Raw genomic sequence first — 11,676 nt, forward strand, 5'->3', positions numbered from 1 at the left:
TTTTAATAATATTAAAAATTTTCACTAGTCACTTGGCGTTCAACTCATACAATTTTCATTTTATTTTAAAATTAATTTTTCGAAACTGTAAATGGAATTTATTATCAAGTGAGGTATCGTTGGAAAGGTCTCGACGAGAGGATTCCGAATATATATACTTTTTTGGGTGTATGACCACTCCCTGAATTTCCAGAGACCGAAGAATATTTATGAGTTTGTGCCCATCTACTACATGTTAGCTCTCAATCTACTTGCTGTGTTAAATTGTGGAAAATTGAAGATTTTCAATCTTCTGCTTCTGGAACATGAGAGAGTGGTCATACACCCAACAAAGTATATATATTCGGAATCCTCTCACCGAGACCTTTCCAATGATACCCAATTTGTTGGGATCGGTGACCTTTGACCTACCAACCTTTCGACGCCGAAACAAGGTCACGCAGGTCGATTTCGACTATAAGTCCAATTTGACTATTGTTCTACTACTAAAGACCTACAACATAACAAAAATTGGGGAAACTGGAACTGACGGGCATGTTTATTTCGTAATTTCTAAAAACCAAGTTTTCAAAACATTTGAGCACCTTTATTTTTGCATTAATATCGGATTTTTTTGTTGCAAAATGTGTCAAAATATTCAACTCCCAAAGTTACTGGAGTTTGACCTTAAAGTCGCTTTCATGGTCACACCATAATTCTTTTCACAAAAAAAAATCAGAAAAAGTCGCATTTTTCCATGTATACTCCACGTAACCTTTAAAACTTCAGTAACTTTGTGGGGACTAAATATACGCGTCGATTGGTGCAAAAAAATCGAAATTTGATTGTCTTTTGACGACGCTGAAAGTTTTTAAAACGATAACATGGGAGCTTATGGGAGGACATAGTTACACACTCCCCGTCAGGTAGCGGTGAGACTGTATCAGATCACCCCTTAATAAAACCAAGTATCTTGTTACACAGTTTTTATTCAGCCCGTTCATTTTCTTGATCATGCCACCATTTCAAGAACTATTAAACACTGCTTTGGGTTACCGATCTAGGTTTCAAGTTACCAAAAATATAAGCATAATTTTAACTTGGGTAGTCAGCATCACTTGACAAAACGTATTTTGGTTCATGTAGAAAAAAAATATTAATTTATTAGTTGGTGATTCACATACCTAAAATTAGCTGAGGGGGCACATATGGACGTCTAAATACGAGTTGATGTGTCGTCGTCTATGTATTTGAAAGTTCTATCTTGTCGAAATCTTGAACCATCAATTCGAACCTAACCAAGGTCAGTGAACGAACAGCACGTAATGGACAACGAAAATCGTTATGACCAACTCAGCATTATTTGTGATGGAAGACTAAATACAGAATTGCTTATAGAATGAATGTTCATGCATAACAGAGTGTATTTTAAGTATCCTTTCATCTAAATGTACGTAATGTGTCATGAGTGCTATCGATTATGTATTTCATGATTGCGCAACATGATGACTTTTTCCGTTTTCTGGAACGTTTTTGTCTATTTTCTTATCAGTTTGACTTGAAAGTTTGTGTCAAGTATCTATCTTTTCAGATAGAAAATCTGGAATACATTGACCTGTTTGATCAACATATCTTTAATATGCACGCATGGACGAGTTGGTACTTGGTATATAATAGCAATGGACAATTCCCAGTTATGAGTCTGTTGACTTAAACTACGTGATCTGCTCTAGATGGAAGGGTCTCACATTATCCGAATGAGATGAGACGACATAATCACTTTCATATGGCCATGTTTCTCATTCATTCATCCAGCAGTATCGTACGATCTCAGTCCCTCAAATTGCAAGGGTCCCTTCAGATGGCATGATGATTAAAGGGTGGACCTTTGCGAACCCTTTCCACATACGTACTCGGACTCCTCACCCTCCGTCACTTAAGTACTTATTACGTAATTGTAAACCGTCCAATTCCCCTTCCTTCCATGGAAAACGAGGACAAACAGCAACTGAATATTTTATGCACTTTTGAAATGAAAAGCAAACTTTGGCTTATTATTCTATGGACATTTTCGTAATGTCAGTCAGGATAACAGAAAATCTCACATTGCCATCCAATTCCTACCCACGTCAATAAATGCCCATTTCCCGTTACATGATTATGCCCAGATTCGACTACAAATTAGACAATTGGATATATAACCTACTCAATAATGCATATACTTAAATAGGTAGCATTTCATTATTATTAATTTCCTTATTATCCATTGACGATGAGAACCAACCCGTGATGACTCCATTGGTTAGCTAGCAGTTACATTTAATGAGCACCCCCATTAATTAGTGTATTCACGATAAACTCCCATCATAGATATCATGCAAGTAGAGTAATCCGAAACTAATAAACGATGTGAACCTCTATCCAGTTCTATTGCTATCCATAAACTCCAGCAGGATCAGGTTATCTATGTAAAAACCCCCCAATCAGAATTGAATGCAGTTCAATTCGCCTGTTGCTCCGTGAGTATTAATAGCTTCATAATTTTTACAAGCCTGTTATTCTCTTTGAGCAGTTTGCATTCGTAATAATCACGTTCACCTCAGCAGAGTTTGAATGGGACCACAAACCAACCACGCAATTCAGATTCAAGTCATATTATGTAATCTTCTTGTAAACGATAACACCGTATTCAATTTTTAGCTCATTTGCGACACGTATAAATTACGTATTTTTCTTGTCAAATGCCACAACGCACTATGTGTCACCCTACTACAACAACACAATGTCTTCATTCCTCCACTCCTCATCGTCATGATTTAATTCTTCCACTAACTAATTCAGTTTACCACTAATAAGCAATTCTGGAAGTGCTGGTAAACACGGTTTGTGTCAAGATTAAAAGGTTATTTCAACTCCCCCAATCACACCAAGTACATTTACAGATACAAATGGACAGACTCCTCTCCAGCAGTATTACAAAGCCCATTCACTTATCGGAAGTAACGCAGCAGACTAAGGAGGGGAGCTTGCGAGGTTGATAATAACAGATCTTGGTGCCCTTTGGATATGTGGTAGGGTCCTATGAGTGTACTAAAACCCTGAAGTAGTTTGACTCCATGGCCACATTTGCGCCCGCCACACCCACTCAAAAATGCCCAAAAAATGCTTTCACTCCAGTTTTCACTCACTCAAATCCACGTCAAAAATCCAATTTTACTCGGATTTTGAAATTTCTTTCACCATTATACTCCCAGATAGTTTCTTTCTTCAATCCAATATCAAACTCAATTTTATTGATGATTATTTCGCAAACATAATTTGTTTTGTTGATGACTACAACAATGCTCATTCAGAATTTTAAATTTTAAAAATACTAAAAATTTCGAAAAAATTGAGTTTGATATTGGATTGAAGAAAGCAACTATCTGGGAGTATATTGGTGAAAGAAATTTCAAAATCCGAGTAAAATTGGATTTTTGGCGTGGATTTGAGTGAGTGAAAACTGGGGTGAAAGCGTTTTTTGGACATTTTTGAGTGGGTGTGGCGGGCGCAAATGTGGCCATGGAGTCAAACTACTTCAGGGTTTTAGTACACTCATGGGTCCCTACCACATATCCAAAGGGCACCAATATCTGTTATTATCAACCTCGCAAGCTCCCCTCCTAAATAGAATAAAAGTCGGAGGAGCAGACACATGCATGCATAATGGTCACACCACACCACAAAAATCCTACATGTTACTTATTTATCCATGCAATTTGTACTTCAGTTCAGCTCGCAGCTCTTATTAGTTTGAGTTCATTCCAACCCCGACTTCGGAGTAGCACACACGGACGAGCACCACACACGCACGCGACTTTTTTCTCTATTTTCTTCCTGCACACCCGGCTCCCGGTTTATTTAGTACCCGGTTTTCACAATCAGTTTTCAAATTTTTGTTGCCATTTTTTTACGGGGAAAAGAGAAGAGTTAATTAATTATTTTGGACTTTTCTGCCTACGTGGGAGGAGAAGAAGGAAGGAGTGGTAAAAATGCAGAAGTTACCAATTGTTCTGCTTGGTGTGGGTCTTTTGCTGGCCGTGGGAGCCGGCCTGGTGGGTTTTTTCATCTTCCCTGCCATCATTGAGAGCAAGGTGTCACAGGTGAGAGGAAATAATCGGTGATTCTTGAATTATTCCGGCTTGGTCATATTTTTAGCAAATGAGTGATTATTTTCTTGTTGATTTGGCACATCATGTTCTGTTATTGTAACGCTTAATGAGGTTTGTCATATCTTGAGTAAATATTTGCCATGTGTTGATTAATAATAAGGTAAATATGGGCAGATCGAGCAGAAAGGAAGTTAGGAAGGGGAAAAGATAACAAGGTTTTGTCAATAATTTGTCCAGAAATATGTAATTTGCACGCTGTATTTGTAGTACGCAGTGTAGTCATTTAAAATTCTGTCCGGTTGGCAAATTATTGGGTTTTTGTGGATGAAAATGTAAGTAGAGTAATAACGCGTGGCGTGGTAAAAGTTGTTTTCTCTCGTGTTTTCACTCACCGAGTTGTACGAGGACTTGATGGTAGTGTGACTTGTTAGTCATTCTCGCACACCCACCCAAATGGATCAATATATTGCAATTTTTACCGGTTTCTCCGAGAAAAAATAGTATGCGTGCGTAGTGAAGGAAATTACATCATTCTAGCATTTCTTATGTAAAAGTCTGGTTTTCTCGTCAGACAGAATAATGGTTCTCTTTTTTACCAGTCACTCATGAAATAAAATTGGACATCCACCCACAGAAAAAGTTGTCTGTCTTGATCAAAGATCAAGTTATCGCATCTTATTTCTCGCCTTCAAGTAGCACGAGATCACAGATAATTACTCATTTAGTGTCTGCTAGGTAGACATTGATGATGTGGTGTGAACGTAAGATGAAATTGATTTTGTAGTGAATTATTATAAGCCATTAATTTTTATTGCCATCCCATGATGATAATTTTGAGGGGACTGTTTCTAGGATTTGTGGTAATAAATTGCACTCATTTGTTGCATAAGTTGCAGTTGATTTGTAAGAAAAAGTCTAAAAGCTTATGTAGGTTCAGGTAGTTGGGTGTAAAGATCAACTTGGTTTTGTCATAAGTGTTTTCCATGTGGCACATTTATTACTTTTCCACTGAAGATTACCTAATTTACTTAACGGTGCGGTGACGCAAATATGTACGAATTTCTACCTTGTTCTCTTATTATTTGTTGAACGATTTGTGCTATCGATACGATATTTTTTTACTCTACAAACAAACTAGGTACCGCTTCGAATTTGCATGCAATATTTAAACCTGCTTTGTCTCAAGTGTCAGTCAATAAATGTTTGTTTTCTGTCTCGTCTTTCAAGAACATTTTTAGGCACTTTAAGTAGGTTGATGTGATGAGGTGTGGTCCTGAGGTGCGGTGGGTTTTGAATTGACTAAAACTAACAAAATAACAATCCTGCTGAACCATTGGACTATACCCTTTGTCCTCAGACGGTTCCATCAACAACATGATCATCCGTCTGCTGAATTTCACTTTCCTGCTGACGTAGCTCCATCCTCGTGTAAATGACTAATGACGAAAGTAACGAGTTAGTTTTCAAATAATACTGCGTTTCATCTCATCTTCAGTGCTATGCTGAACTGTTCCAAGAAGTTTTCTTGGCTCGATGAGAGGACATCATCCGATCCGACATTTCGGTAGGTCGAGCATGGTCGAGTAGCAACCTTCTTCTTCTTTATCGTTTATGTTTACCGTTTATATTTATATTAAAGTAAATGGGTCACTTGGACATGCCAAGATATTACAAGGTTGCATAATTCGGTATGTTTGGTTAGGTTGCATTTTTATTTATTCTTCATTTTCTACACGTATATAAGCTCAGGATAAGATCGAGGCGGAAGAAACGAGGTTTACATACGTAATTGTACTTGGCATCGCATCGTCTCATCGCTTGCGTAAGTATGTAAATATGTAAGTACGTAATTCGATGCGAATTATGTATGTGTATGTCTCTGGGAATCAGAATTGACGATCGTGGGAAAATAAGTTATATGATATAAAATAAGGTTCTGGATTGTGTTACCCAATGAGAATTAGTAATAAGGATAATTTATTTATTAATCAATTCCTCAGCCATGTATGTACTTGCTAATTAGAAATTAGTAGCGGTTGTTATTCGTCACAAGTCAAGGACTCATCGAGCATGTTTATTTTTGCACATATTTAATTACCTTTCTCCGAAGTTACCTTCGCATTGTTCCTCGTTTTATGAGATTAACAACCGCAATTGTTTCTGAATTGCGTAGTCGGAGTCAGTCATTCATTTTTTTTGGCAATTTGACACACGGCACCATTTATTACGTACACTTCCGAGCAGACCTTCCGTGCTTCGGATTTGCGTGTGTTTAAGTATGAGGAAGATATGTACGTATGCATAATGAATGCACAAAACTGCTCGGCACACCTTTCGCAATAAGGGGAAAGAAAAACCCAATCGTTATCTTATCATGATCGATTTAAAAAAAAAAGAAATATAAATCAGCTCCAAAACTGCTTGGAAATTATGAAAGACGATTGCCGAGTTCAAAAGTAAATGAAAAATTACAGAACAGATTGACTTGGTAATAATGATGATATCTGTTATCTCGTGCGGCCTGGTCTGGTCTGGTCTTCCGGGTGATTATTGTATTGTATGGCCACAACATAAACTAAATAATATGTGCATTATAATATTATGTGATGTGATTTTAAACATTCAACATCCATGAAAAATTTGTGGTATGGTTGGCTACAAGGGCATGCATGGCATGATTTGGTCCGACTCCTCAGTCAATGATTTTCCCCGTGTCGTTCGATGGTTTTAAATGTTCATATCATTTCATTATTTGCTTAACGTATGTAGTTTGACATTGGTAATGATAGTCAGTTACATATTGTGCAGGAATTTAAGCTGAATGGTGCATTGAAGTCTGTCTATGCAGTTGTCGAGTGGAGGTGATTTTGCGGTGGTCTGTTCGTTGCTTGGTTAGTGACGATAATTCTGATGATGATAAGTTTGGTGAAAACTGAAAGGTGTTGAATGGATGGATGGAGGTATGGAATTCAAGAGGGGATGGGGAATTTGGAAGGGAGACGAGGATGTATATTTAAATTAGGTCCTCGTTATCGGAATAATATGAGCGATATATGTATTTGCAAGTGGAGAACATGCATTCCATGTTGTCCATCAAAGCTGTGTGAATGTCGGATTGTAATTATTTTCGTTTCATGTATAAATGTTTGATTGAATATGATACGTCAATTTGTTGTGTGAATTATTTAATGTTTTGACAGACTTGCAGGTTTATTTTGCATTTTTTCTGTTTTATGATATCGTTTACAGTTACAAGTGTTTATAAACTGTATAAATGAAACGCATTCTTGAATTTAATTTATTTCCAATCATGTTCTACTTTCAAATTATCGCCAGTATAATGGGGTTTTATTGAGGATATTTTTGAATACGCAATATTGTGAACAGAATTGCATGTAAATATTATGTATCCTACAAACTATGCTACGATTAATTACTATTCAAGTGGACTTTTGCAGATCCCAGTTTAATAGTTCAACTAGTGCGTGGAATAGCTTGAGAGATGCGGTTCGCTTTATTTTGATGAAGTGTGTTTTTTAATTGTTCATCACCACGAGACTGTGTTTTATTGTCTGCATTGCATTATGAGACAATGAACCTACGTCTATGAGTTGACCAACATATCATCATTTCAGATTCTAGTTACACATGTATGTTTTCATGATATTTGTCACCGTAATGTGTACATTCTGCATGTAGATTAATGTTTGACTAATTTAGTGTACAGATTTATGCAATTTGCAATTACCTTCGAATAACTTGCATGAATCAGGTAAACTTGCAATGAAGGAAACCCCTCTGGTTTAAATTTGATCCAAAAACAAACAAAAAATAAACCAAGGATAAACTTTGTGCCGTGTTTGAAGTTTAAAGTCTCAATTAATCATACTTATGTATAGTATGGGCTCTGTTTAATGTTCACATTTAACATCACACTTAATAAACATAAATAAACTGGGATCATTCACGATTGGATGGATGCATATGGTTTTCAAGAGTCTTGAAAAACCGATGAATATTTACACTTTACTTCCCCCGTCGTCCTTGTAAATGAAGGAATTAGATTATGAATGGGAACATGAAACAGTAAATTCTTTGTTTGCACAACTAATTACTTAATGCAAACTTTCTTTGCTTTCTTTTAGCAAGTGCGGCTCGTCAAGGATGGTGACACTTACAAGAAGTGGGAAAACATTCCAATCCCGATATTCATGGAAATTCACATTTTTAACGTGACCAATCCCGAAGAAATTGTAAAGGGTGGAAAACCCGTGGTTCACGACATTGGACCATACGTGTATCAGTAAGAACTCAACTTTATGTATGTAATTTGGAAAATATAACTCTTGTACTAATTCATGAATGATGATGTCCAGACAGCAACGAAGGAAAATTAATGTGACATTATTCGACAATGACACGATTGAATATCAACAAGTTATAGAGTACTTTTTCCGTCCTGACAAATCTTCGGGTACTGAGGATGACGAGATTTCAGTGATTAATCTTCCATTCGTGGTGAGAATGAGGATAAAACAGCAAGTTCAGCAACCATATTGTATGGATGAAAATAATGCTAGTCTTATTTTTTGAATGTATAGGGCTTCGCCGCAAAGGCAATGAAAAAGGGGACCGTAGCCCGCAGCTTGGCTTTCGAAACCATGAGAGAAGATCATGAAGATGAACCTGTATTTTTAAGGCTGACTGTTCGAGAATTTCTCTTTGAGGGGTATTGTGTCCCCTTTATGAAGACTATGTCTGATCTATCGGGTGAACAGTTACTCGTAAATAATACTTTTGGACTGTATTTCAATGTAAAGACAAAACAAAATACTTCATACTTTAATATCCTAATTGGTAATCTTTATTAAATAAGATTTAATTTCATGCCAAATAGAAAAATGGAACTACCAATGACTGGCTCTCGGTCTACGCAGGGGTTGAGGACAATACCAAATTCGGAAACATTGCGACTTTCAATCGCGAACCGACTCTTGAATTTTGGAATGAAGATCCTTATTGTAACATGATCAATGGGTCGGATGGTGCCTTGTTTCCACCATTTGTAACAAGAGATAGAAGATTGGATATATTCAGTCCAGAGCTTTGTCGATCTCTGTACTTGGAGTACGATAGTGACACTACGATTCAAGGGTTGACTGGGTACCGGTTCACTCTTCCCAAAAAAGTACTTGAGGATCCCAGAGTTAATGACGCCAACAAATGCTTCTGCACCGACCCTGGTGTTGAGATGGCCAAGTGTCCCAAACAAGGGGCTTATCAGCTTGAGAGCTGCAGAAAAGGTAGGCTGACATAGGACATTTGGATAACTTACGTTGATGAACATACAATCTAATATTAACTTTAATTGCTTAATTAAGGTGCCCCCATAATTGTATCCCTTCCACATTTCTTGGACGGAGATCAGGAATATTTAGAAAATGTTCTCGGCTTACAACCAGACAGGTCAATCCATGAAACAGTCATCACACTTGAACCAGTAAGGAATTTACTAACACATTTTTACTTACATATATAGTACCTATATTAACTTGAACTTAATTTATTTCAGACCACAGGAGTCTTGTTAGAAGCCAAAAAACGAATCCAGATCAATCTTGACGTAGCACCAAACAAATATCTTCCAAAATTAAAGAAACTTCCAAACGTAGTTCTTCCAATAGTTTGGGTTGATGAGGTTCGTTAGCCACATTACTATATTTACACAATGTATATACCGCATTTTTTAATGAGTTGTGTTATACAATCACAGTCTGCCGCATTGACGGAACAAAGCGCCGAAAGAATCAAAGGAAAGTTGATCAAACCACAGGAAATTGTGGGCGCTGGAAGTTGGGGAATACTTGGTTTTGGTGCTTTCCTGATCCTGTTAGCCGTTCTCATCTTTATCATCCGATCTCGAAAGCAGAACTACAAGCCAGGAGCGACTTACTAAACTGCAAGTGAATATGTAGCAGTTGGAAAGTTCACCAATTACTTTAGATCTAAATTATATTGACAGCTTCATTCAAATCGTTAGAATCCGGTATCTGTTAAATATTATATTGTTTTGTTTTTGTTTTTTTTTCATTCGTGCCTCAAAAGATTTTAAGTCTCATGAGAAAATGTAGTCTAACTTACGAGCTTCATTATTATACAAAGTTGCGGTTTTTCTCACTCTTATGTTTCGAGTATGGAAATACATACGTGGTAAAAATGGTGTGATGTATAGTCATGAATAATGCAAAATGCTTGCGATATTCAGTCGATATTATTTAATCAAGTCCATGTCAGTGTTTGCAATACTACTATTAGTTTTGCAGGTACAAGTTTTTGCGATCACTGTGATCTAATTAATTAGGTGACGAGTATAATTAGTTAACCTGCTTTATCATCACGCATGTCCAGTTAGACTAGAAATAGCGGTAGAAACATCATTGTCATTAACCACAATTGAATGTTGTTATAAATGTGGATTTATTTTCTGGTACCACACTTTTAGTTTTACTTCCTAAATCTCGATATATATTATTTCTCTGTTATTTTGAAATTCTTTGGACCAGCCTCGATTATTACAATGTACCACGAAAAAATTGTAAAACAAGAGCTAAGCGTTACGCCGAAATGATCCTCTTCGTAAATAAATATCTTAAATGAGAACTTATCGATTACGTATCACAAAATGAGGAACTCACAAAGAAAGTGAATAAATTATATATATTTGTACTGTCAAAAACCTTGTCGTTTGTGTCGTAGTAATAAATCTTTCGAAAAAGTAAACTCTTCACGAGTTCGACCAGCCAACATACGTTTGAAATGCTACTATAAAAGTGCCATGTAATAATAATAATTTTATTAATGCGCTTTTGTGTCTAAAAATATGAAATGAACTTATTTGTATGCTCAGCATGGAAATCGTGAATAAATATTCATATAAATTCATATAAACTCGTAAATTTGCATTTCTGGGACAGAGTCCAACTGTTGGGATGAAATCTGCAGAGTAATTATCGACCCGAATTCAATTTTGCATGTATGTGAATACGCAATGAATACTCTCCTTGTCGTGAGGTGACACTTATAAGCAGTGGGCGGATATGAATTCACCTAAAATCACTGAAATACGCATTTAATATTATAAAAAAAATTATGAAATACGTATGTACGAAGAAAAACACAAATGATTATTTTCGCAAAAATTTGTATTTCTGAATTTAATGCTCTGGGTTTTTTGTGATCTAATTTCTTCGAGGCAAAAATTTCATCCTACACTGTTGAAATTTTTACAAAATATTTACTTTTGAAAAAATAACTAAAATATTAATTATTTTTTTAAATAACAGCGGACGTATTTGTCCGCTGAAATTCTAGAAATATGTAACAATATTCATAAATATTTTGAAATTTTTGTGATCTATAAAAGTTAAAGAACACGCGCAGTTTGACCGTCGGTGGTCGTCCAATAAAAAAGTGAAAATAAATACATAGCCGCCCTCTGCTTATAAGTGTTTCCAAATAGTTGGAGAAGCTTCTAGCTTTTGGCTTC

At 36.3% G+C, this 11,676-nt stretch overlaps 1 protein-coding gene across 1 annotated transcript; it reads left to right on the plus strand.

The window, feature by feature from the left end:
• Positions 1 to 3,767: 3,767 nt before the first annotated feature.
• On the plus strand, positions 3,768 to 11,072 carry LOC110860495 (scavenger receptor class B member 1). The gene is made up of 8 exons (XM_022109548.2): positions 3,768 to 4,121; positions 8,276 to 8,433; positions 8,507 to 8,648; positions 8,732 to 8,944; positions 9,028 to 9,433; positions 9,512 to 9,630; positions 9,703 to 9,828; positions 9,904 to 11,072. The coding sequence occupies exons 1-8, from the start codon at positions 4,011 to 4,013 to the stop codon at positions 10,084 to 10,086; spliced, it is 1,458 nt and encodes a 485-aa protein (XP_021965240.1). The 5' UTR covers positions 3,768 to 4,010; the 3' UTR covers positions 10,087 to 11,072.
• The last annotated feature ends 604 nt before the right edge of the window (positions 11,073 to 11,676 follow it).

Source organism: Folsomia candida, unplaced genomic scaffold (genome assembly GCF_002217175.1).
Source record: "Folsomia candida strain VU population unplaced genomic scaffold, ASM221717v1 Fcan01_Sc033, whole genome shotgun sequence".
In the NCBI taxonomy this organism is placed as follows: domain Eukaryota; kingdom Metazoa; phylum Arthropoda; class Collembola; order Entomobryomorpha; family Isotomidae; genus Folsomia; species Folsomia candida.

What these genes read in the sequence shown, in the direction of transcription:
- LOC110860495 (XM_022109548.2), top strand. Translation starts at nt 4,011, where the DNA reads ATGCAGAAGTTACCAATTGTTCTGCTTGGTGTGGGTCTTTTGCTGGCC. An exon ending in TTGAGAGCAAGGTGTCACAG is followed by an intron (nt 4,122 to 8,275) that starts GTGAGAGGAAAT and finishes GCTTTCTTTTAG; the next exon opens with CAAGTGCGGCTCGTCAAGGA. An exon ending in TGATTAATCTTCCATTCGTG is followed by an intron (nt 8,649 to 8,731) that starts GTGAGAATGAGG and finishes TTGAATGTATAG; the next exon opens with GGCTTCGCCGCAAAGGCAAT.